General features: G+C 56.7%; 1 protein-coding gene across 2 annotated transcripts in view; it reads left to right on the top strand.

Annotated features, from left to right (window-relative positions):
• The window catches only part of FRMD5 (FERM domain containing 5), a 74,817-nt gene that overhangs the window by 38,402 nt on the left and 13,830 nt on the right, over window positions 1-22,585 (top strand). The window contains exons 2-4 of one of the 2 annotated variants that reach the window (XM_017836199.1): window positions 19,450-19,554; window positions 20,683-20,725; window positions 21,264-21,342. In XM_017836199.1, the coding sequence (XP_017691688.1) occupies window positions 19,450-19,554; window positions 20,683-20,725; window positions 21,264-21,342 (227 nt within the window). Of the gene's footprint in view, window positions 1-19,449; window positions 19,555-20,682; window positions 20,726-21,263; window positions 21,343-22,585 lie in introns of those variants that run through there. The other variant, XM_017836200.1, reaches the window with a different exon arrangement.

Here is a 22,585-nt window from a genome sequence, read left to right as displayed (position 1 = left end):
GTGGGAATGGGAGGGGGAAAAGTGTTTGTGGCCACAGCCCCTGGAAGGAGATGCCAGTGTTTGGTTCTCTAGCAGATGGAGCAGATCTGAGTCAGGCACGTGGCTTTTCCTGGAAAAACTATGGGAAGGCACTTCCCCCTCCCCCAGCTGGGGGGTTCCAGCCTACCCGAGCCTAATTTATGGTAATTATTTTTAATATCGCTTTTATGTGGTGATCTATTGTTTTAATTCCATAACAATGCAGCAGCAGATATTAAGTGTTTCCAGCCTGGCCCCGGGCTCCCCGAGGCAGCATTTATTAAAATCTCCTTTTGTCCATATTTCATGTTTATTGCTGCCATCTTTAATTAAGGGAGGTAAATATGGCCAAGGGGGGCTGAGGGGCCTTTTTAACATGAGTAATTGGAAATGCACTCACGAGATGCTGTGGGAGGGGGAAGGAGCTCCTGGGTGTTATCGCTGCCTCTTCCCACCTCAGAATGGGGCAACTTGGCAGGAAAAGGGGTCTCTGCACCCAGGGTCTGGTGATGGTTTAAAATCAACAGTGAGGGAGGTGTCTGGGTGAAAATTCATTATCAACTGCTGGCACAGCTGTTGTTTTGGGCTCTGCAGATCCCAACCAGGAGAGATTTTAATTCAGGAAAACATCCTCTGGGGAGAGCTCAGATGTGCCATTTGTGGAGACATCCAGGATGGAGCCGTGCTGGGAACCTTCCGAGATCCTGTGTCTTTGGAGAAGGGTTTCTTTGGTGTGTTCCCTTTGTTAGGGCTCCTAACAAAGGAGTGTTCCTGCTTTCCCTCCCACCCCTGACACAGTGGCTGCGGAGCTGCCTGGCCAGAGCTGAGTCACTGTTTAGTCACTTCTCTCCTTGTCTCTCCTTTCCCCCCTCGCTCCAGAGAAACTCAGGACAGCCCCGACCTCTCCCGTGAGTCCTGCCTGACTGAACACACTGCAGTGGGTGAAGCCTGAGAGAGGAGGATTTTTCCCCTCTGACAGCAGTGCTGGGTGTGCTCTTGCTTTTCCTTATCCCTGGCAGAGCAGACGGAGTGGGGAATGCAGCTGGTTTGGGCAGAGGTGCTGCACCGGTGCTGGCACAGCAAACCTGGGGCTGAGTGAGCCCCGTGCAGGCAACAAAGGGCCTTCTGGAGCCGAGCCAGAGGCTCTGCACGTGGTGACAGCGGGGACAAAGATGCAGCCAGCAGCTGGGAGGCTGGAAAAAGGACACTCCTGCAGCACGTGGGGCAGGAGCCCTGCAGTGGGAGAAGGTGAGTGTCCCTTGGGGTGGTACAGGGAGAGGAGCCTCTGCCTGCAGGGATGGCTGTGTCACTAGGGAGGGAAAAAAGGGAACTTCCATGGTGGTAGGGAGCTGTGCTGCCCCTGCCTGTGCCCGGGCTGTCCTGGCCATGACAGGGAGCTGTGCCAACCCCAGTGGTACCCAGGCTGCCCTGGCAGCACTCCTGACTCTGAGTAAAAGGAGACTTTTCCTGGGGGGCTCATCTTCTGCCAGCCCTGAGATAATCCGATGTGATAGTGCAGGCACAATGACTTCATTACTGTAATTATTTTTATTGCCTCTGCAGGCCTCTGTTTTAAAATAAACTCAGGAGCCAGAGCACCGAGTTCTATCTCAGTACTGGGGGAAGGGTTGGACTGGGTGCTCTAGGAGGGCTTTTCCAACCTAAATGCTTCCATGATTCTATGATCTTCATCTCCTTTATTTCATTTTACTTAAAGGGCCAAATGTTCAGTTGTCCCTCAATGCCAGGTTCACCCAGCTTTGCTCACTTTTTCCCCTCTCCAGGTTACTGGGTGGGCTCAGACATTGCCACACAAGTGACACCAAGGATTTTAAACTTGGGCTTTAAGGATGGGAAATGTTCCCACAGAAGCTGGGACCCACCACGACATTGGGAGGATGGACAGTGCTCATAGATAGGACACTTCAGGCTTGTAAGCCAATTCTGGTTTCTCTTGACAAGGTAAAACCGACTGGCAGGCTCCTGCTTCCAGTCCATCTCCAGCTGCCCATCCCGGTTCTCCTGTGTTTGTCCACCATTGAGCCTCCCCAGCCCTTGCTGGGCTCCCACCTCATTCCAGAGGCTTTCTGAGGGGACTGTTTGCTCCACAGACATCCGAACTGGCTCCTGGAAATGTGAGCCCTGTGGATACCGGGGGACAGTGGCTCTGGGGGGAGCAGAACAGGAAAGCATCTGTATTTACTGTTGAGCTGTGGCACTGTGAGTACTGCAGTGTTCCCTGTGCGGATGCTCAGCCTGCAGCAGCTCCCATCACGTGCTCCAGCAGTCCCCTTCCATTAAGCTGAGCAGTTCCCATCGGCTGATCCAGGCTGTGGTGGGGCTTAGTGGCCATCTGGGCTCAGAACAATGACTTTCCCCACCAACACGAGTAATCCCCTCGTGTAATCCGGGTTTTCTCGGGAAATGCACCGGGCTGGGGAGTGTTTGTGTTCCCAGAGTGCTCCTGCAGGAAGGGCAGAGCCGTGGTACAAGGGGTGCTGAGGGCTGTGGTCAGAGCCCGCTGTGTGTCCTGCTCTGGGGTCAGGGGTGCAGGGGTTGTCTCTGTGGGATGGGGGCTCAGTGTGGGCCCCTGTCACGGGTGCAGGGGGGTGTCCCTGTGGGATGGGGGCTCAGTGTGGGCCCCTGTCACGGGTGCAGGGGTTGTCTCTGTGGGATGGGGGCTCAGTGTGGCCCCCTGTCATGGGTGCAGGGGGGTGTCCCTGTGGGATGGGGGGCTCAGTGTGGCCCCCTGTCCCAGGGAGGTGCAGCAGGGTCAGCAAATGGCTACTGTCAGTGGAGATCTGTCCTGAAATTCAGGTTGTGAACAAACTCAGCTGTCTCTGAGCCCCTGGGAGAGCCCTGGGCCATGTTTCTGTGGATTATTTTTATCTCCAAATATGAAATTCTCTGAGCAGTGTCAGTGCCCTGGCTGTGGTGGCTGTCTGGAACACAGACATGGAATTCAGACAGTTTCTTTTCATGTCTCTGATTTTTAGCATTGCCAGGAGTTGATTTTTAATAGTGATAAAGGAATTTGGACTTGGAGTCTGTAATGAGCTGGCCAGGCCTGAAGGGGATGGTTGCCTCTGTCCGTCTGCGATTCCCACGTTCTTTCCATGAGCAAAAATACCCCAACTGTTCCAGAGGGGCTGCCTTTTGGACCTCCCTGGAGCACTCCCAGGGATTGCCCTGGCATTCACTGAGGATTTGGGGAATGGGAATGGCTTTGGATCTCAGTTTAAAATGGAAGTGTCAGTGATGGTTAGAAGCCTTCAGTGTGCCCTGTGCTGTGCCCGCTGGCAGCACCTCCCTGGCTCTCCCATGGCCCCCCTGCCTGCAGCAAGGACAGGTTTTCGGGAGTGAGCCGCACCTGGCAGCGGCTCAGTTTGGATGTGCTCAGGAGTAGTGACCCTGAAAGTGCCAGGATGTGCCCAGCTGGTTTGGTGGTGCAGAACTGGAATACAAATTGATGGGCAGCCAACTGTGTTGGTTGGGGACCAGTCACTGCTGAAGCCTCCCACTCCAGGCTGTGGGCAGGGGAACCCTGTGCTGGAATCCCCTTTGGTCACGGACAGAGAGCTGCACCCTGGGAAGCTCAGCCTTTGGTGTGCTGGCACGGTGGGATGGGGCTCTGTGGCTTCTGAGACAGGGCTTTGCACATTGCTCACAGGTACAATATAAAACAGGGAATTAAATGATAAGTGCTTTGTAATTTAGTAGCTGAAGACTGTGCAGACATGTCAGAGCCCCAGCTGGCAGGTCCTGGGTGCCCCTGGCATTCCAGAGGCTGTGCCAGTTCCTGACCTTGGCAAAGTCACTGTGTGCTGCAGGTGCCCAAACCCACCGGGTCTGGGTGCCAGGGTTTTGGGGTGAGATGGCAGATCTGGATCCAACCTCAGTTCAGGGCTGAGAGCCCGGGGGGCCCAGGGGAGCCCCAGCCCTGCAGAGCAGCTTGGCCAGACCCCTCCACACGTGAGCAGCCCTGGGCTTGGAGACCTGGTCACTCCTTTCCTTCTGTCACAGAAAGCTGATGCTTCCCCAGATTTTGGGAAGCTGAACCCTTCCAAGCCCAGACTGCCCCAGGAGCTGCTGGTCCCCCCTCTCACTCACCACCTGTACTGCACAGAGGGGCTCTGCAGGGAGGGGTGGGAATGGGCTTTGTGGGGCTCCAGAGCACCTGGAACTGGTGGCTTTGCCCTCTTCCTGCCATGGGCTTGTTTTCCCACTGGACATTCATCCATCAGAGTGTGGCACTGCCCGTGGTCCCTCCATGGCTTTGGTGGCTGTGGCAGTGGGTGGGTTTGGCAGGTGGTTATGGGGGCCCGGTGGGTTCCCTCCCTGGGGGACACTCCTGGTTCCTCTCTGAGGTGCCGGTGCAGCAGGACGTGTCTGTGGAGCCGCAGCCACCCCTCCAAGGGCTCATCCCCAGCCGTGATGCTTTGTCAAACATCTTTGTGTTGAGTGGAGCTGAGAATCCTTTGTTCTGTCGGGTTTGATATGGAAAGTAAACACGTTAACATCAAGGCAGCGTTCCGGCGGCATTTGGGATTTGGCGGCTGCTCTGAAGCCGGGCGGGGTTGGGCGTTCCGGGGGTGCCGTGCCCGGGGACGGGGATTGCTCCGGAGCGATGAAAGCTGTGCGCTGCCTGCGCTGCTGCTAGTGGGATTAGATCACTGATTTGTGGAATATAATGTGGGAAAAGCATTTGCTGTTAGAAATCCGGGCTGGTTTTGTGGGCTGCTCTCCCCATTCACCCACCATCGAGGGGTGGGGGGGTGCAAAGAGGGTCTCGTTTCCTTACCAGGCTTTCCATCCCGGTGCAGTGATGGGTGGAAGGGTGAAGCCCTGGGTGACCTGAGGATGGACTTGGCCCTGCACCCCCTGCAGGGCTCAGTGGGCTGGGGGATGAGCCACAGTTCCCATCCCCTGATCTGGGCTGTGGTAGAGGTTACACAGCCATCCAGGCTTAAATCAACATTTTCCTACAGGAACACAGGTGCCTGGCAGAGGGGGACAATCCCCAGCCCTCCAGGGTTCCCTGCCAGGGGCTGTGACAGAGCCAAGGGGAGGTGTGCCAGTGCTCAGGAGAGAACACAGAAATAAGGTCACTTGTTTCTGTTTGGAAAAAAACAACGAAACAAGTAATCCTGCTTCTGGCTTGCTGTGGGTGGTTGGATCCTGCTGGACAGCTTGGGAAATGGATGGAATGACAGTTTTCCTTCCACTTCTCTAAGAGTTTGCCATGGAGGATGGCACATCCTTCCTGCAGATGTTACTGCAGATCCTGTCCAAACCTGGAGCTTTAAATACCAAGCCCCTCCTCTGTGCTCCAGGCTGGTGCAAAGGGATGGTTCCCACCTGGGGGCTGAGCTGGGCTCAGCCTTGGCCTTGTGCTGCCTGGGCACCTCCCCCAGGGGACCCGGCTGTGGAGGGCAGGTGGGGACACCCTGGGGGTGGCACTGGGGGCAGCATCGCCCGCTCTGAGCTCAAAAGGGCCTGAAGTTCCCTGAGGTGTTCACTGCACCATCCCAGTGCTGTGTTTGCAGGGAGATGTCAGCCCACATCACCATCCCCCAAATCACCATCCCCAGAGAATGCTTTGTGCCCTCTTGGGTTAATCTGAAAAGGTCATGTGTGACACTGGCATGTGACTGGAAGGACAGAGGCCTTTTGGGGGCTCTTTAAAAATAGAACAGCTGAGCAAAGCCCCATCCCCTGTGCTGGCACCACGAGAGCTCTGTGCTGAGCCAGCCCGTGGCTCCTTCCCCTGGCACTGTGTGTGTGGCTGGAGCAGGGCCAGGGCTGTCCATGGCTCCTGGGGGCTGCAGGGAACACGGGTGTTCAGCAGGAGGGCATCTTGCAGAGCCCTGTTCCCATAGATTGGAGCAGAGCAGAGCCAGCAGCCCTCCCTGGGGAGCACATGGGGGTGGCAGGGGCTGTGCTGTCCCTGCAGTCCCCCAGGGCTCATCCACAGCTGCAGGGTGGCCCCAGTGATGCCCTGGGACTGACTGGGTGTCCCTGTGCTGGGAGAGCTGGGGGGGTTCAGCCTGGAGGAGAGAAGGCTCTGGGGAGACCTGAGAGACCCTTCCAGGGCCTAAAGGGGCTCCAGGAGAGGGAGAGGGACTGGGGACAAGGGATGGAGGGACAGGACAGGGGGCAATGGCTTCTCACTGCCAGAGGGCAGCACTAGATGGGATATTAGGCAGAAATTATTCCCTGGGAGGGTGGGGAGGCCCTGGCACAGGTTGCCCAGAGAAGCTGTGGCTGCCCCTGGATCCCTGGAAGTGTCCAAGGCCAGGTTGGACGGGGCTTGGAGCCACCTGGGCTAGTGGCAGGTGTCCCTGCCCATGGCAGGGTGGGTGGACTAGATGAACTTTAAGGTCCTTTCCAACCCAGGCCGTTCCAGGATTCCGTGGGTCGGCAATTACTGGCCACAGCTCACCCAGGAGGGTGCTGCTTTCTTCCCAGCCAGGTCACCAGTCCTGATCTTCCTGAAAGGCTTTGACACACAGGAGAAGGCAGGGAGCCATGGAGAGGGAACGTGAAAGGTCAGTGTTCACTTCACAAGGCTTTTGTTGGGTCCCAGGTGAAAGCAGGCATTTGCATTTAATTGAATATGTATTTTGAGATTTTAAACCCAGAGGCAAAACAAAGGCCTTGCTGAGATGACAAACATATCGCTCCAGAGCCTGTTCCCAATATCAATCCAGCAGCCTTTGGAAGTAAAACCGCAGCAGCCAAAGCAGTTTTTCTTTCTTTCCTTTTCCACAAACCACAGCCCACTGTAAATACTCAGTGTGGACCTGAGCGGCTGAAACCTTAAATGAGAAAAGAACTGGTGGATTTGTAGGGTCTGTGTGTGATGCCCAGGAGAACAATCCATTCTGCAGTTCCAGGTCAGCTACTCTTTCAACCTAAAACCCTAGAAAAGAGAGAAAAATGTGCTTAGAGAGAGGGGAACAAACAAGTTGGCTCTGGATGACCCAGGAAGCAAAGTGGAGATTTTTTGGTTTGGGTTTTGAGGGGTGGTTTTAGTCCTTGGTGCCTCCCAAAGCCCTGTCCAGGACTCCCTGGACCCCTTGATGGAGTGAGTGGCACCAGCACGGGATGGGCCATCCCCAGGGCTGGACTGCAGCAGTGGCAGCCCTGGGTCTGTGATGCCACGGGCTGCAGGTGGCAGGAGCCTGAGTTGGCACCTCCGGCACCAAGTCAGTGCTTTTGGCTCCCCGTGGGCACTGGGCTGGTGTCAGGGAGTGGTTTGGGTGACCAGGGAGACGAGAGGTGATCTGTGACCTGTCACTTTTGTGGCATTGCTCCCAGCAGGAGCTCCAGCCCCTGCCCGCTGAGGCGGCTCAGCACAGGGCTGGGCACAGGGAGGCACAGGCCAGGGTCCTGTGCCAAGCAGGGCAGGATTTTGGAGGGACAGGCACCATAAAACACCAGTTAAAGGTTCTGCCATCATTCCAGGTTCTCGTCTGAGCGTGCTTCTATCTCAGCCCTGTGATGAATAAAACACAGGCTCTCTGAAGTCGACCCCCAGCTGCTCAACAAGCTTGTAGAGCGTTCAGTGGAGAGCTGGGCTGTGATCAGACCTGCTGCAGCCCTGCTCACACGCTCCCGGCCCAGGCTGGCAGCTGGCAATGCTCAGCTCCCAGGTGAGCAGAGGGAATGCTGTGCTGGAGCCCCTGCCTGCCCCTCTTGGCCAAGGCTTCAGGGGAAAAGGGGCCGGGGCTGGTGCCCTTTCCTTGGAGAGCTCTTGTTTGCCATGGGACGGGCTGTGCTGCTGCATCCCTGCAGGAATGTGGCCTCAGAACCTTGGAGGGGGTGCTGGGGGCAGGGTCCCCTTCTAAAGGTCTCTCCACTTTCCATGTCCCAGTGCTGTCTGTCAGTGCCTGCAGGAGCTGCCAAGCTGCCTTGGTGGCAGAAGGGCTGGGCAGGTTTGCTGCTGCCCGTCCCAATCCCCCTGAATTGAGTTCCACGGGCAAAGGTCCTGTCTGGGGGAAGGGGAGGGGGGAGCAGCACAGCATCCCTGCTGCCCACAGCATCCCTGCTGCCCACAGCATCCCTGCTGCCCACAGCATCCCTGCTGCCCACAGCATCCCCACTCAGCAAGGGGTGGCCCAGAGCACGCTGGTGCTGGCACAGCCTTCCCCAGCCCCCCTTTTGGAAAGAGGGCTCACAGCAGCATTTTCTCCAGTTTAAGCTTTTCCAGCCTGTGAGGCTGCTCTCCACAAGGCTGGACTCTCCTCTCTCTCTCTCACCTGTGCTCCCTGTTTGGTGCCCAGGGTGTTATCTGAGGTTTGTCCCCCCGTGTTATTGATGAAATAACGTTGTTGTGGTGCAGATTTCCCCTGCAGTGCTGGGGTCCGTGTCTCATCTGCTGCTGAAGGCACTGTCACATTTATTGGGAAGTTTCTGCTCCCTGCCCCTCTATTAGTGGGGATCATTTTACACCTTGAAAGGACTCTCTGCCTCCCCTGAAAATCATCCCCTGGGATGATGAATGCTCTTGCAGCCCGGTGCTGTCTGTGGCTATAAAATCCAAGTCCTCGTTGTTAATATTCAGGGAGCAATGCCACATCTCCCAGGACAAATATCTTCCCGTGGCTGGGTAAATCAGAGTTCATTATCATGTTAATCTGACTGATTGCAGTCTCCCAGAAGGATTCCACATATGGTCATTCTTGTAGCACAAATAAAAGCTGGTTTGCCTCAATCACGGGGGCTCGAGCTCCTCTCTTGGTGCCTGATGGTCTTTATTCTCGATGTGCAATTCCAGGAGATGGAAATATTAATTGTTTAATTGTTTTTGAACCTGCTCTTAGTTTTGAATACCTGCCTTGTGTTTGGAATCAGGATTTTCCCTTACTTTTGTTGTTTTGTTTCAGGTCTGGTTTTAAATCTGTTGGAGCATGAGCTGAGCCCCACCTCCCCCCTATGCATTTGGGAGCCTGCAGGAATCCATGTCTTTTGTGGGAAATAATCCTGGGGAAGCTGTAATCCTTGGCACTGGTCCTGGTGGAGGCCTGGTGTGCAGGGGACCCCTCTCATGGGGTTTTAGCTCTGTGCTCAGGGGTCTCACAGCTCACACTGAATTATCGCAGCCGTTTTTGCAACACAAAAAACAAGGGTTTGGGGACACTTGACACTGGTGGAGTACAAGCAAATGACAGGGCTCAGCCCACTCTCCTGGGTGTGCTGGATGCTCAGCACCCCCTCCAGCCCCACGCCGGGATGCAGCACTGGGGCAGTTGGTTCAGTGCGGCCACAGGGACACCCCGGGGCTGGTTTGGGGATTGTGTCTGTGGGAGCTGCTGTGTCCCCCCCACTGCCGGGGCCAGAGAGGGCGAAGGAAGAGCTGGACTGTGGCTTTGCTGGGCATCATTGCATCCCTCACCCCTGTGCTTCTTCCAGCGCCGCACTTCGCTTTCATGAAAAGTAAATTTTTTATGAACCATTTATAGTTTCCTTTCTTCCCTCCCCTGAGCCCTGTGCTGCAGTCGGCTGCTGGAGGGAAGGGAACGGCTCGGCAGGAGCGCTGCCAAGAGAGCCGGGGGTGCTGGTGCTCTGGGTGCCCGTGGCACACACGGATTTATGTTTGTGTTTGGTTTATTTTGCTTCCTCGGCTGCGAGTGCAGCAGAGCTGAGCACAGAGCAGGGCTCGTTCCCGCGGGTTAGGGAAGAGGATGCTGCTTCCAAAGGGCAGTTCCTCACGGGACCTCACAAACCCCTGTCCTGAGGGGTCTCCCCGATACCTCTGCAGCTACAGGGGTGGAAAGAGGAGGGCAGCTGAGCCTGTCCTGCCTCTCACAGCTCACCAGGGCTGTCCTGTCTTCTGCAAACAGCTGAGGGTTCCACACGCTCTGACCCAGCTTTGCTGGAGTTGGGAGATGCTGGACCAGGCTGGCAGCTGGAACTCAGGTCCATGGAAAGGTTTCCACTTTGCACAGGTACCAGAGGAGTCGACAGCCAGTGGGACCCCCAGGTACAAATCCAAAAGCTCAGGGACAGCAGCACTTGACACCAACCCTGTGGCACAGAGTCACTGAGGTTGGAAAACCCATCTGAGATCGTCGGGTCCCACCCTTCCCCAGCACTAACCCATGTCCCCAAGTGCCACATCCACACGGCTTTAAAATCCCCCCAGGGATGGGGACTCCACCCCTGCCCTGGGCAGCTGTGCCAGGGCTGGACAATCCATTTGATGAAGAAATTTTTCCAATTTCCAACCTGGCCCAGCTGGAGGCCGTTCCCTCTCCTCCTGTCCCTTGTTCCCTGGGAGCAGAGCCCGACCCCCCCCAGCTCCCCTCTCCTGTCAGGGAGTTGCAGAGAGTGAGAAGGTCCCCCCTGAGCCTCCTTTTCTCCAGGCTGAGCCCCCCCAGCTCCCTCCTGCTGCTCCAAACCCTTCCTAGCTCTGTTGCCAAAGCATTTCTGGTTCCTACGTGCTCCAGACAGTCTGACCTGCATTAGCAGTACCCTTCTTGTTTGCAGCAGGGAGGGCTGACTTCCTGACAAGGCAATATTCATCACTGGATGATCCCTATGAACATGTTTATTAACCTCTAAATAATATATACCAGAGCTGGTTGCACCGAGAGCCCTTTGCATGCTAATGGCAGGGGAGAGCCAATTTCAACAAGAGCCACATGGAGCCACTCCAGCCTGCATGAATGAAAAAAGGGACTTGAGTTATTGGAAAAACCAATTTGGTTTTATGGAGGGAGATTTTCAGTGCCTCTCAATTATAGACTTATAAATTCTAAATTTAATTCATAAAAGCTACATGGTAGCAGAATGTAAGGTGACATGTCATCAGTCACTGGGAGGGAAGGTATGGATTGCTGGAGAGCTGTCAGGGCTTGGGGATGCTCCGTGCATTCTCTGGAAGTGTCTGTGGCAGGATCCAGGTTGATGCAAGCCCGGAGCTCCTCAGCCCAGGTTGTGATTAGCAGATGGGTCATGATTAGGAGGTGGGGATGTCCTGCCTTGTGCTGGCTGATGTTGGGATGGATGGAGGAAATGACAGTTCATAGAATCCCAGGATGGTTTAGGTTGGAATGGACCTTAGAGCTCATCTCATCCCACCCCCTGCCATGGGCAGGGACACCTTCCACTAGCCCAGGTTGCTCCAAGCCCCATCCAACCTGGCCTCAAACACTTCCAGGGATCCAGGGGCAGCCACAGCTTCTCTGGGCAACCTGTGCCAGTGATGAAGGGAATCACTAATTCCAAGGAATGCTGGGGCTCCAGGTACCCCTGTGGGTGTTCAAGGGAAACATGGAGAAAAACTATTTCTTGCCTTACATGAGTCAGAGTGGTAGATTCTTTACTCCATCCCATTGCCAGAGGCGATGTGGGGTCCCCCTGGGAGGGTCAGCTCTGCTCCCCACCCGGCTGGTCCTGTCCCTGCAGCCCTGCCCTGCCCAGCTGGCTGGAGGCACCACACCCACCTGCCAGCCTCGAGCGGGACGGTTTACAAACCTCAAACATATCTTTCCTTTAATTAATTTTTAAAAATCCCTGTATTTAATCCACGGTAAATATTTGCAGGGTGTTAAGCTGCCGCTCTGGCAGCAGCCTGTGCTGGCTGTGCCTGGCTGGGACTCACTGAGGAGGATTTTGCTGCAGACAGATGGCCCTGACGCCGGCGCTGCAGCATCGGGATGGAGCCTGGGCGGGAGACATTCCTGATGGAGCTGGTCTGTGGAAGATGCAGTGCCTGGTGGTCAGCCCTGTCCCTGCTGCTCGGGGTCTGGTGAGCGCTGGCACTGCCAACCCTCGGCTCCAGTGCCATCCCCAGCTCCCGTGCCACCATCCATGCCACTGGCACCATTCAGGGAGCCAGAGCAGGCAGGGATGAGGGACCTGCACCCTGGGAGAGATGGGGCTCAGCAGAGGTACCTTTTGCCCAGCCAGGGTCTTTCCCAGCCCCCCGGGATGGGTGTTGGGGAGCACAGGGAATGGCTGAGCAGGATCGGTCCCACCTGGCACTGCCACTGTGGTGACAAAGGAGCAGGGAGGGACAAACTGCCCACCTGGGGACGTGGGCTGGGGGAAGACAGCATGGCTCTGCTCTGCTCTGTTTCCAGCAAGGTTCCCACTCCTTGCTAGGAAGATGCCAGGGCTGTGGGATTGTGCCTGGAGAGCTGCAGTGCTGGGCTGGGTAAGCTCAGGGGAAAGCACAGAGTGAGCTTTCCAAAGGCCTTGGGAATGTGAAGCTGTCAGGAAAACTCATCAAACAAGGAGACAAAACCTCCCCACATGCAGCAGGAGCAGCAGACAGTCACAGCCCCACCACCTTGCTTGCTGGGAGCCTGGCACGTGCTCCTGCCACAAGTCCCTGATTATTAATGGATTTAAAACTGTGCTCAACTGATGTCCCACTGTGGACTCTTTCCTAAATGGGACATCAGCAGCTGAAATTCTGTGATGGAGAGCCGTGGTGAACCTTCTGCACATACCAGCATGTGGAAGGTTTGAAAAACCTGCGGGGGATTAAGACGGGAATCGATAATCTGGAGTTTAAGGCTCCGAGAGTCCCTTCATTAGGAACTTTCCTTCTCAAGAGCTTTATAAACTTCTGGATCAAACTGCCTGGATAAGTCTTGAAGATAGAAATTACCGTGTCAGCAAGGAGGAAGGATTAGAGATAACAGGGAATTAATACTGAAATGCATATGCTATAAATATAACTGGATTACACTGGAGTTATGTAAAACCCCTTTTCCTTACTCGGAGTCTCCTTGGGTGGGCAGGTACTGCGGGCTCTGGTGGGCTGTGGTGGAGCAGGTGGGCTCTCTCCTGGAGTCCTGGATTCACTGATGGCTCCCAGAGCATCTCCCCCTAGGATGTGGAGGAATGGTTTCAAACTGACAGGGTTAGGGGGGATATTGGGAAGAAATCCTTCCCTGTGAGGGTGGGGATGCCCTGGCCCAGGTTGCCCAGAGAAGCTGTGGCTGCCCCTGGATCCCTGGAAGTGTCCAAGGCCAGGTTGGACGGGGCTTGGAGCAACCTGGGCTAGTGGGAGGTGTCCCTGCCCATGGCAGGAGTGGGACTGGATGGGCTTTAATGTGCCTTCCATCCCAAACCAGTCTGGGATTCTGCTTTATTCAGTCTGTGATCTCAGGGCACCTTTCTCCTGCCCCACATCCCCGGGAGGTCTCGGCACCTGCCCAGGAGCCGTGGGCACTGCGGGAGCTGCCGGAGCCCTGCCCTGGCAGGGACATGTCCTGTCCTTGGGGACACCTGCCCGACGCTGGGTGGGATATTCCAGCCCTCCTGCCCTCCAGAGCCCCTCCTTGGGGGCCCTGAGGGAGAGAGGGCTCAGCACAGGTAACATTCCCTGTTAGAGGCTGGAGTGCTCTGCTCCGGGCATCCTCACACATTTCTGGGCTGCTTATTCCCTGCCTGGAAATTAATATTCTCAGGCCTCTTTTTGCCCATTTCCTCCCATTTCCACAGCTCAGCTGAGGCTCTGGCTCCCTGAGAGGGCTGAGAGCTGTCAGTCAGGAGGACCTGGCCCTGCCTGCAGAGCCAACATTAACTTTGTCCGAGGGATGATAAATCCTGGGCTCGTACAGCACAATGCCCGACTTGGAAAATGAAGCATTTAAAGCTCAATATTGCAGTCAAATTGCTGGTGAAGATCTCTTCATGTTGGCAATGGAGCTGGAGGGCCTTTGATCTCTCCCAGCTCAGATGTTGCTGCCAAAGAGACTTAAGCTTAAACTTCACTTTGTAAAATAGACTTTTTTGACAGTTTCCTTTAAAAAAATAATCTCCTCCTAAGCCCAGGAAGCAGGGACGAGTGGGCAGCCCACAAGGAGATTTCCAGCCCAAATAACACAGGAAGGAGCTGCTTTCAGCTGCTGCTTTTACTTCTGTAAATCCTGGGCTTAATCCGCAGAGCGGCCGTGGGGGAACGTGGTGCTGGAGCCCAAAAGTGCAAACGCTGGGGGGGGCTGGGGGTCAGTCTGGGGGGCTGGGACCAGGGGGCTGTCAGGGTCTGGCTGGTGGTTCAGCACTGCGGTGGGGCTGGGCATCAGAGTCAGGCTGGAGGTCAGGCTGGGGGTCTGACAGGGTCAGGCTGGGGGTCCAGGACCGTGCGGCTGGGACGGGCTGGGAGTCCAGCACAGCAGAGCTGGGGGAGGCTGGTGTTGCTCCATGTGAGCTGTGTTCTCCCAGTCCCTTGTGGCCATCTGGACTCCCTCATCCCCCAAACCTGGAGTGCCACCAGGCACTGGGGTCCCAGCCTGCAGCACAGAGCTGTCCCTGGGCACAGTGAGTTCACAGCCCCAGGACAGGCTGGGGACACTCCTGCCTGAAGTGAGCCCTTCACTCTTTTTCAGATGAGCTGCTATTTTTAAACCTCTCTTTTTTTTTTTCTTTTACTTTTTTATCTGTGGATGACCCTAATTTTGGCTGAGGAGCTTAGAAAAGCAAAGAATGCAAGGTTACTTTAATCTTCCTAAAGTTTAAAACTCCCCTGGGGTTCTGTGTTTGCCAGTGCTGCAGGTGCCCATCTCCCTGCAGAGCCTGGGTTCTGTTTTGCAGCACATTGAGCAAGATTCTTGCACTCAATGGTGCTGAATTTCTGCATCCTGCACTGTGCATCTTATGGACTTCCTCAGAGGCTGGTGAGAGCTTTGAGCTCCTCCACACTGGGAGGGGACTGGGATGCTGGGCTGGCAGTGGCTGGGATGCAGGTTGAGGGCCAGGTGGGTCCCAAATGGAGTTTGCTGAGCTCTGTTGAGAGGCTGAGGGACAGAAAACACAGCTCTGCAGGTTCTCAGCTGCCTGTGCCACGATGCAGCTCCTGCAGCCTGGGCTCAGCTCACACCAGAGCAGGGCAATCAGGGGCGTTATGACCCAGAACAGCAGCGTGATGGTGATCCCAGCTGTCCTCTGCAGCCCCGTGCTGGAGCAGCAGCAGCAGGGCCGTGCTGGCTGCCCAGCCCAGCCTCCCCTGGAACACTCCTATCCCAGTGCCCTGTGGTTGATAACAGGGACACAGCCCCTACGGCCCCCAGAGGTGTCTGGGCACAGGGCTCTTCTCGGCTGCACTTCCTCCAGGGTTTGTAAGTTCTGAGTCATGGAATCCCAGAATCCCAGACTGCTTTGGGCTGGAAGGGTCCTTACAGCCCACCTCATTCCACCCCTGCCATGGGCAGGGACACCTCCCACTAGCCCAGGTTGCTCCAAGCTCCGTCCAACCTGGCCTTGGACACTCCCAGGGATGGGGCAGCCACAGCTTCCCTGGGCAACCTGTGCCAGGGCCTCCCCACCCTCCCAGGGAAGGATTCCTTCCCAGTATCCCATCTAACCCTGCTCTCTGGCAGTGGGAATTGTCCAATCACAGTTCCTGATGAGGAGTCCTTCTCCAGCTTCCTTATAGGCTCCCTCAGACACTGGAAGTCCTTGGCAGGTGTTGGCATCCACAGCAAACCCTCGGTGTGGTGTGTGCCAGCCTGGCATCCCGGTGTGTGCCAGTGCCTGGCCGTGGTCTCCCCATCAGCCCGGGCACCCCGAAGGGCTGACCTCAAAAACCTTCAGACAGACAGGAGTCTCATTTTATACGAACACATAAAGATCCAAACACAGAATATTTAAGCTGGTGTTATGCAATGAGAGCTCTTTTAAGTCGTGATTTGTAAAGGCAGTTCAGATAATTTCCTGAAAGACATTTTGCTATGATTAATTTAGAATATGTTTAATTCAAGTTAGAGAGATCAAAGAGGGAACATTCCCCCTGTAATGCCATTGTGGTTTCACACTTTCACCACATTCCAGGCACTGGGGGGTGTCTGGTTTGTCCGTCCTTGCAATTCCTCCATGAAAATTGCAGAGGAAAGCATTCCATCCTGCTTTGGGGCAGGAAAAGGGAGAGGAGCCTGGGGCAGATCCCTGTGACATTTGCTCTGGGAGGTGCAGAGGGCTGGGATGCTGGGGGGGATGTGGAATCAGCGCTGCACTCCTGCAGCAGTGGCTCTGGGCCTGAGAGCCCTTTGGGTCTATCTGGGAATGATTTAGGAGTGTGTCTTTGTTTATGCATTTTCTGTTATTAGTTGTTTTAACCTCTGTGTCTGTGCCAGACGTTCCTTTAGCTCAGCCTGCAGACTGACCTTCTTTAGGGGAAGAGAATAAGCCCAACATTTATTACTATTTTCTGGATGATGAGGGAAGAGGTCCAGCCTCCCCAAAGCAGGTAACAGCTGAGCTGGGAAGGTGATCCCATGCCTGAGAGGTGAGCAGGGCCCAGGCTTTGTCCCACTGTTCCCAAGCTGCTGCCACCGTTTGTCTTCTCTCAAGCTGCTTCAGTCCTCATTGAAAAACTGAATCCTATTTAATGAGCAAAAAGTAACTTGCTCTGGTTCAGGAGAAGGGATTTGAATTCAGGTGTTGTTCCTCCTCCCTGTCTGTGCCCCTGTGCCCGGGCTGGGCAGTGCTGGGGACAGTGATGGATGGTGCACACAGAGCTTGGTCTGCCTATTAATAAAGCACGATCCAGGCCATGGTTTTCCGAGTTCAGCACCTAAATCCATATCCTGGCTGACGGTGGAGCAGCCTCGTTTCCCGAGCAGCAGCTGGCAGTGCCAGTGCCCAGCACAGGCTGACCATCCTGGCCAGCAGCTCCAGTTTGGCCAGAGGCATTTGCTCCCTGTCCCCAGGCACAAGTGGCAGCAGGGCAGTGGGTGAGGGGCACAGGCTGAAGGGACCTGTGGTCCCTGGGAGGGAGTTCCTTTGTGTTTTGGGAGAATGGATGGGCACTGCAGCCCTGGATCGAGCCCAGGGCCATCCACAGCCATGTTCCCAGTGAAGTAGCAGCCCATGGGGACCCTTCCTTCCAGCCTCCCAAAGGGATGTCTCTGCCAAGGGAGGGCTGCAGGGCAGGTGGGCCCTGGGGTGCTGGGGGGCACTGGCTCTGCTGGAGCTGATCAGCTGCCTCCAATGCCAGTGTCTGCTCCTTGAGCCGTGCACAAGGGACAGGGGCATGGCTGCTGTGGGTGGCCCTGGGGTCCCTCCTGCTCCCCATGTGTCTTTTCTCCCAGCCATGGGCTGGCATCTCGTTCCCCTGTGGGTTGGTCTCTGCTGGTCCCCAGCTGAGGATGCTGCAGCACCAGGAATGCACAGCTGGGGATGCCCCCCAGCACCCTCATCCCAGCCCGGCCAGGGGCTGCACCTGAGGCAGCTGAAATACGGGTATGGAAATGGGAATCTTTCATTTTTTCCAAAGCCACGGTGCACGTGGACATCCCAGCAGGGGTAAGTGGTGGGCCCTGCTGCCTGCCCGGGAGGGAGGGGGATGCAGGGGGCCGAGCTGGCAGAGGCGATGCCCGCGGTGAGCTCTGCGCTGCCGGAGCGCTGTTCCCGGCTGGCAGGACCCGCTGCCTGCGGGGAGCTCTGTTTGTTGACGGTCCCAGCTCTCCCAAGGCTTGGCAGGAATGCTGCCTGCACAGCTCCTGCCCGTCTGCCAGCCGTGCTGCGGCTGCAGAGCGCCTCAGCTGCCAGCGCTCCCGGCAGCGCTCCCAACGCCCTCCCCTCTGCCCGAACAGCTGCAGCCGGTCTGCGAGAGTGGATAAAAACTCGCTAATAGGTGGGGAAAGAGCGCGCTCAGCCGAGCTCGGTGCATGCACTGCAGAGCCCGGCCGGCCCTGCCGCAGGCTCTGCGGGGCTGCTCCGCTGGGCTTTAGCAGCAGCTCCAAAATCCCAGTGCTCACTCCAAGAGAGGCATGGAGGTGCTGGAGTGTGTCCAGAGAAGGGAATGGAGCTGGGGAGGGTCTGGAGAACCAGGAGCAGCTGGGGGGGCTCAGCCTGGAGAAAAGGAGGCTCGGGGGACCTTCTCACTCTCTGCAACTCCCTGACAGGAGGGGGAGAGCCAGGGGGGTGTCGGGCTCTGCTCCCAGGGAACAAGGGACAGGAGGAGAGGGAACGGCCTCAAGCTGTGCCAGGAAGCTTTAGGTTGGATATTGGGAAAATTCCTTCCTGGAAAGACCTGTCCAGCCCTGGCACAGGGTGCCCAGGTGGATTCCCCATCCCTGGGCAGGTTTAAAAGCCGTGTGGATGTGGCACATGGGGACATGGGTTAGTGGTGGCCTTGGCAGCGCTGGGGGACAGTTGAACTCGATGGTCTTGGAGGATTTTTCCACACTCCGTGATTCTGTGATTTATTTCGGTGTGGACGGGTGCCGGGTCGGGAGAGCACCAGGGCACCTCTGACTCCTCTCCCGGTGCCACTGCCCGAGGCCGGTGCTGCAGAGCCGGGCAGGCAGGACGGGCTGTCGCCGGGCAGGGTTTGCACCCCGGGCCCGGGCAGCCCCTGCTTCGGCGGCAGCACTGCCGGGGTCACCGCCGCGTCCCCTCGGTGCTGCCGGGCCCGGCCCCGAGGGCACGGTGTCAGCAGCTGCTCAAACCGGTACAAACACATTTCACGTGCGGCACCCCAGGAATGGGTTAATGCCGTCCCGTGGGGTTCCCCCATCGCAGCCTGTGTCTGCCGAGCGGCTGTTTGATCAGATAACGCACTCATTTGATCAGACAACGCGTGTGTTCCCTGTATTTGTCAGGAAACAATGTATTCACTGTATTTGTGGGAAGCAGGGAGGCAGCGTGGGTGTCAGGAGCAGCCTTTGATGCGCGGGGTGAGCAGGAGCCGCCGGCTGCGAGGAGCAGCTCCGGCAGGGCCCGCCCGGGGCTCTCGGGGGCTTGTCCGCCTTAGGGCAGCCGGTACGGATGAGGTGGGAATTCTGGACGGGAGACACTGAAACGTTAAAGGTTAATGACTCAAACGATCGACCATTAGCCAAAGCAGCGGGTCCTTTGCGGGGGCCGCGTTTGCGCCCCCCAGCCAAGGGGAGGAGGAGAGTTTTTGGGTGTGTGCTGGCAAAACCTCTGAACTGCATAACAACAGCCCAGGGCAGGGGGGTGAGCACCCATCGCCCGAGGGTGACCGCGACAAACCCCCCTTTGTTTAGCGGCAAGCTGCAATTTGAGCCAGATAAAGGAAGAGGCCGATAAGAAGCAGATCCTGCGAGGTGGGATAATGTTTTTTTGTCATGCCAATGTGCTGGAAGGACCGCGGTGTCCGGGGCCAGCACCGCTGCGGAGCAGCTCCCAGCGCCCCAGTTGTGTGCTTCAGTCTGCAGCGTTGGAAATGAAATGTTAAAAAAAATCTGAGATGTAGCAGATTTTGTATCTACGACTTTTAAATTCCCCGTTAATGCTCGGTCTGGTGCTGCTGTGGGGTCCTGCTCGTGGCTGCTGCCCCTCGGGTGGGATGGGAGATGATTTCTGAGTTGAAAATATCGCATAGGGATGTGTGTGGGGTTTGCACTGTCCTTGGTGTCACTTCACAATTTTCGGAGCCCGTTCCCCCAGCTCTCTACCCCCCCATCCCTTCCCCCTGCTCGGTCACTGAGTCTCTTTGTCCTGCAGAGAGATGCCAAGGGCCAGTACCTGTTCGACCTTCTCTGCCACCACCTGAACCTGCTGGAGAAGGATTACTTCGGCATCCGGTTTGTGGACCCCGACAAGCAAAGGGTGAGAGAGCCCCTCCTGCCCGGACCGGGGGAGGGGTGTTGAAAACCGGCGGGAAGCAAAGGTCAGAGATAAAATCAGGTTTAGGTGGTGATGAGGGGCTCTTCCCTCGCAGCTCTGCCCTGCCCTGCCCTGCCCTGCTGCTGGGACAGGGGTCTGTGGGTGTCCCGACAGGGTCATTCCTTTGCCCATGAGACAGGCCCTCTGAGCACCCTGGGGACACCCCCTACCCTGCAGGGGAAGGGTCTGGGATGCACCCAGGCTCTGGCAGCAGCCCCAGTGCCCCGGCTCCCTGAGTCCCTGGCAATGGCTGGGATGTGTGAGCCGGAGGGACTCACCCGGCCCTCGGATCCTCTGTGAGGGCTGGAGGCATCGTGAGTTGCAGAGTGAGAGATGTGATGGTGTTGCAAAGTGAGGAGGGAGATCCCCTGGTAGCGGGTCTGCAGGACGATTTCTAGCACTGATTCACGTGTTAACACCGAGATTAGGCCATTTGACAGCTCCGTGCCGGGGATCCAAACGCTTGAGTGTTGCCTCGGGCGATGGAGAGTGAGACGAAACGTGGGAGTGCAGGAGCTGAGGGCTCGGCAGGACCTGGTCTGACCCGGCTCCTGGCACGGATCCGTGTCCTGCTGAGCCCCGGGAAGCTGCAGCAGGTCTGGCAGAGGGGCACACAGACCCACGGGCCCAATGAGCTGCATTCCCACCCCAAGGCTGTGTGAGTGCGTCCTGTCACTTCCTTGGAGTTAGAATGTGTGCAGAGTGAGCTGTTCCACCCCTCCCTGTGAATGAGAACCAGTTCGAACACACTCCAGACACAGCTATTGATAACAGCCTTGTGTTGTGCTTCCCACTGATCAATATAACAACTAATTCCTGCTCCCAAGGCACCTTCTGCCACGGCTGTAACAGGGAGCAGCCAATGATGGGCCAGGAGCTGGGCACAGAAGCTTCTCCCTCACTGTGAGACAGGGCCAGTCTGAACCCCCACTTCCTCCTTTTCCTTTCCAGGGACACTCACTGACATTCAGGTGGCTTTTCTCACCTGGAGCAGTACCCTCCTCTTCCTTATCCTTCCCACCTTGGGAAGTCACAGCCATCAGGCTTTAATCACCTTCTTTTTCCTTTCAGCATTGGCTGGAGTTTACCAAGTCAGTTGTGAAGCAGATGCGGGGTGAGTGTTGTAGGTGTCCTAGACACAAAGTGTGTGCTCCTTCCATCTTAGATATGTTCCATTTTCTCCAGCCTGTCCCTTGTGGGGTCAATTCGCAGCCCATCTCCCAGAAAAAGGCTCCCCCAAAAGGTGTTCTGGTGGGTTGAGAGCAGGATCACTCACCACCAGCCCCACTGGCAGCCACAGCTGGTCATGACCCCCCAGCACGGGGCACCAGCGTCTGTGGAGACCAGGACAGCAGGGGTGGGGATGAGGAAATGAGATTTGGGAGTGGGGAGAGGTTTGGGTGGCCAGCAGATAGTGCTGCTCGTGCTTTCCCACAGCTTTATCAGGGACATCTACACTTCATGGCCACTGCAGTGAGGAATGTCTCCTTGCCTGTCTGCTCCCTCCTTACCACGGGCAGCGGGTGTGTTTGGGGGGAGCGGGGCAGGTGGGTGAGACCCCCAGCATATCTGACCATATGCTCAAGCAGGGTGGTTCAGGATGAAGGGGAAAGCCTTGCCCTTGGTGACACAGTGTCTCTGTTCTCCTGCAGCCCAGCCTCCCTTCACCATGTGCTTCCGTGTCAAGTTTTACCCCACAGACCCGGCGGCGCTGAAGGAGGAGATCACCAGGTACGGGCAGGGCAGGACCGGCTGGGCCAGGGCAGGAGCACAAGGCTGAGCTTTGTTTTGTAGTCAGGGGAAAGCAACAGCTGTTGGGATTTCCAAACCAACCTGGACACTTCAGGATTGTCCCAGCTGTGGGAGAAAAGCTTGGAAATCCCCATCTGTGCTGAGTCAGCACACGGAGCTGCCATACCTGGTGGGAAGCAGAGGCTGAGGGTGGTGAGGCCCTGGCACAGGCTGTGGCTGCCCCATACCTGGAATTGTTCCAGGCCAGGTTGGATGGGGCTTAGAACAACCTGGTCTAGTGGAAGGTGTCCCTGCCTGTGGCAGGGGGGTGGAATGTAAGGTCCCTTCCAGCCCAAACCATTCCAGGGTTCTGTGATTAAACCCCCTGGCTTGGTCTTTGACTGCAGTCGGTTCCAAACCCACATTCCAGGGCAGAGCGCTCCAAACATGGCACTGTCCCTGGAATGCCCATTGCTGCTGCTCACACTCCTGCCACTGTCCTCAGCTCAGGGTGTCCTTATTGTGCTCAGTCTGTGGGGAAGGGTTGGAGTGCCTGCAGTTCCCCTGACATTCCCTGGGAGCAGTCCCTGGGAGCAGTGAGCCGCGTCCCTCTGACGTCAGGAGCTCGGCCGATAACTGCGCTGAGAACCTGACAGCACTTCTCCCAGTTCTATCTTTAGGGGCTCTTCAGGCCACTCTTCCTGCCAGGAGGAAGGACATGAGGAGAACTCATGGAGCAATCTCAGCAGCTCTGGAAAACAAGCCATGGCTGTGGATCTCTGGAGCACATCAACCCCAGTCCCTGACTGATGGGGTGGGGAGGGTCGGCTCTGCCTGGGGCAGCTGGGCTGGAGCCTCTGCTGGAGGGCTCTGAGCTGGCACCTTCTGTAAAGGGAGACCTGAGAGCCCCTTGGAGCACCTAAAAGGGCTCCAAGAGAGCTGGAGAGCGACTTGGGACAAGGGCCTGGAGGGACAGGACAAGGGGAAATGGCTTCACCTGATAAGAGTAAAGGGTTAGATAAGAGAAAATCCTTCCCTGTGAGGTGAGGAGGCCCTGGCACAGATTGCCCAGAAAAGCTGTGGCTGCCCCATCCCTGGACGTGTTGGACCGGGCTTGGAGCAAGCTGAGATAGGGGAAGGTGTCCCTGCCCATGGCAGAGGGTGGAACACGGTGAAGAATGTCCTCCCAAAACCTCATCTAACTGTGCCCTCTGTCACCTCCACGGGTCCAGGTTGAGTCCCA

The sequence above is a fragment of the Lepidothrix coronata genome, unplaced genomic scaffold, assembly GCF_001604755.1.
Source record: "Lepidothrix coronata isolate B3197 unplaced genomic scaffold, Lepidothrix_coronata-1.0 Scaffold272, whole genome shotgun sequence".
NCBI classification, from domain to species: domain Eukaryota; kingdom Metazoa; phylum Chordata; class Aves; order Passeriformes; family Pipridae; genus Lepidothrix; species Lepidothrix coronata.
The sequence above is the reverse complement of the archived record's forward strand: the minus strand, read 5'-3'. Positions and strand labels throughout refer to the sequence as shown.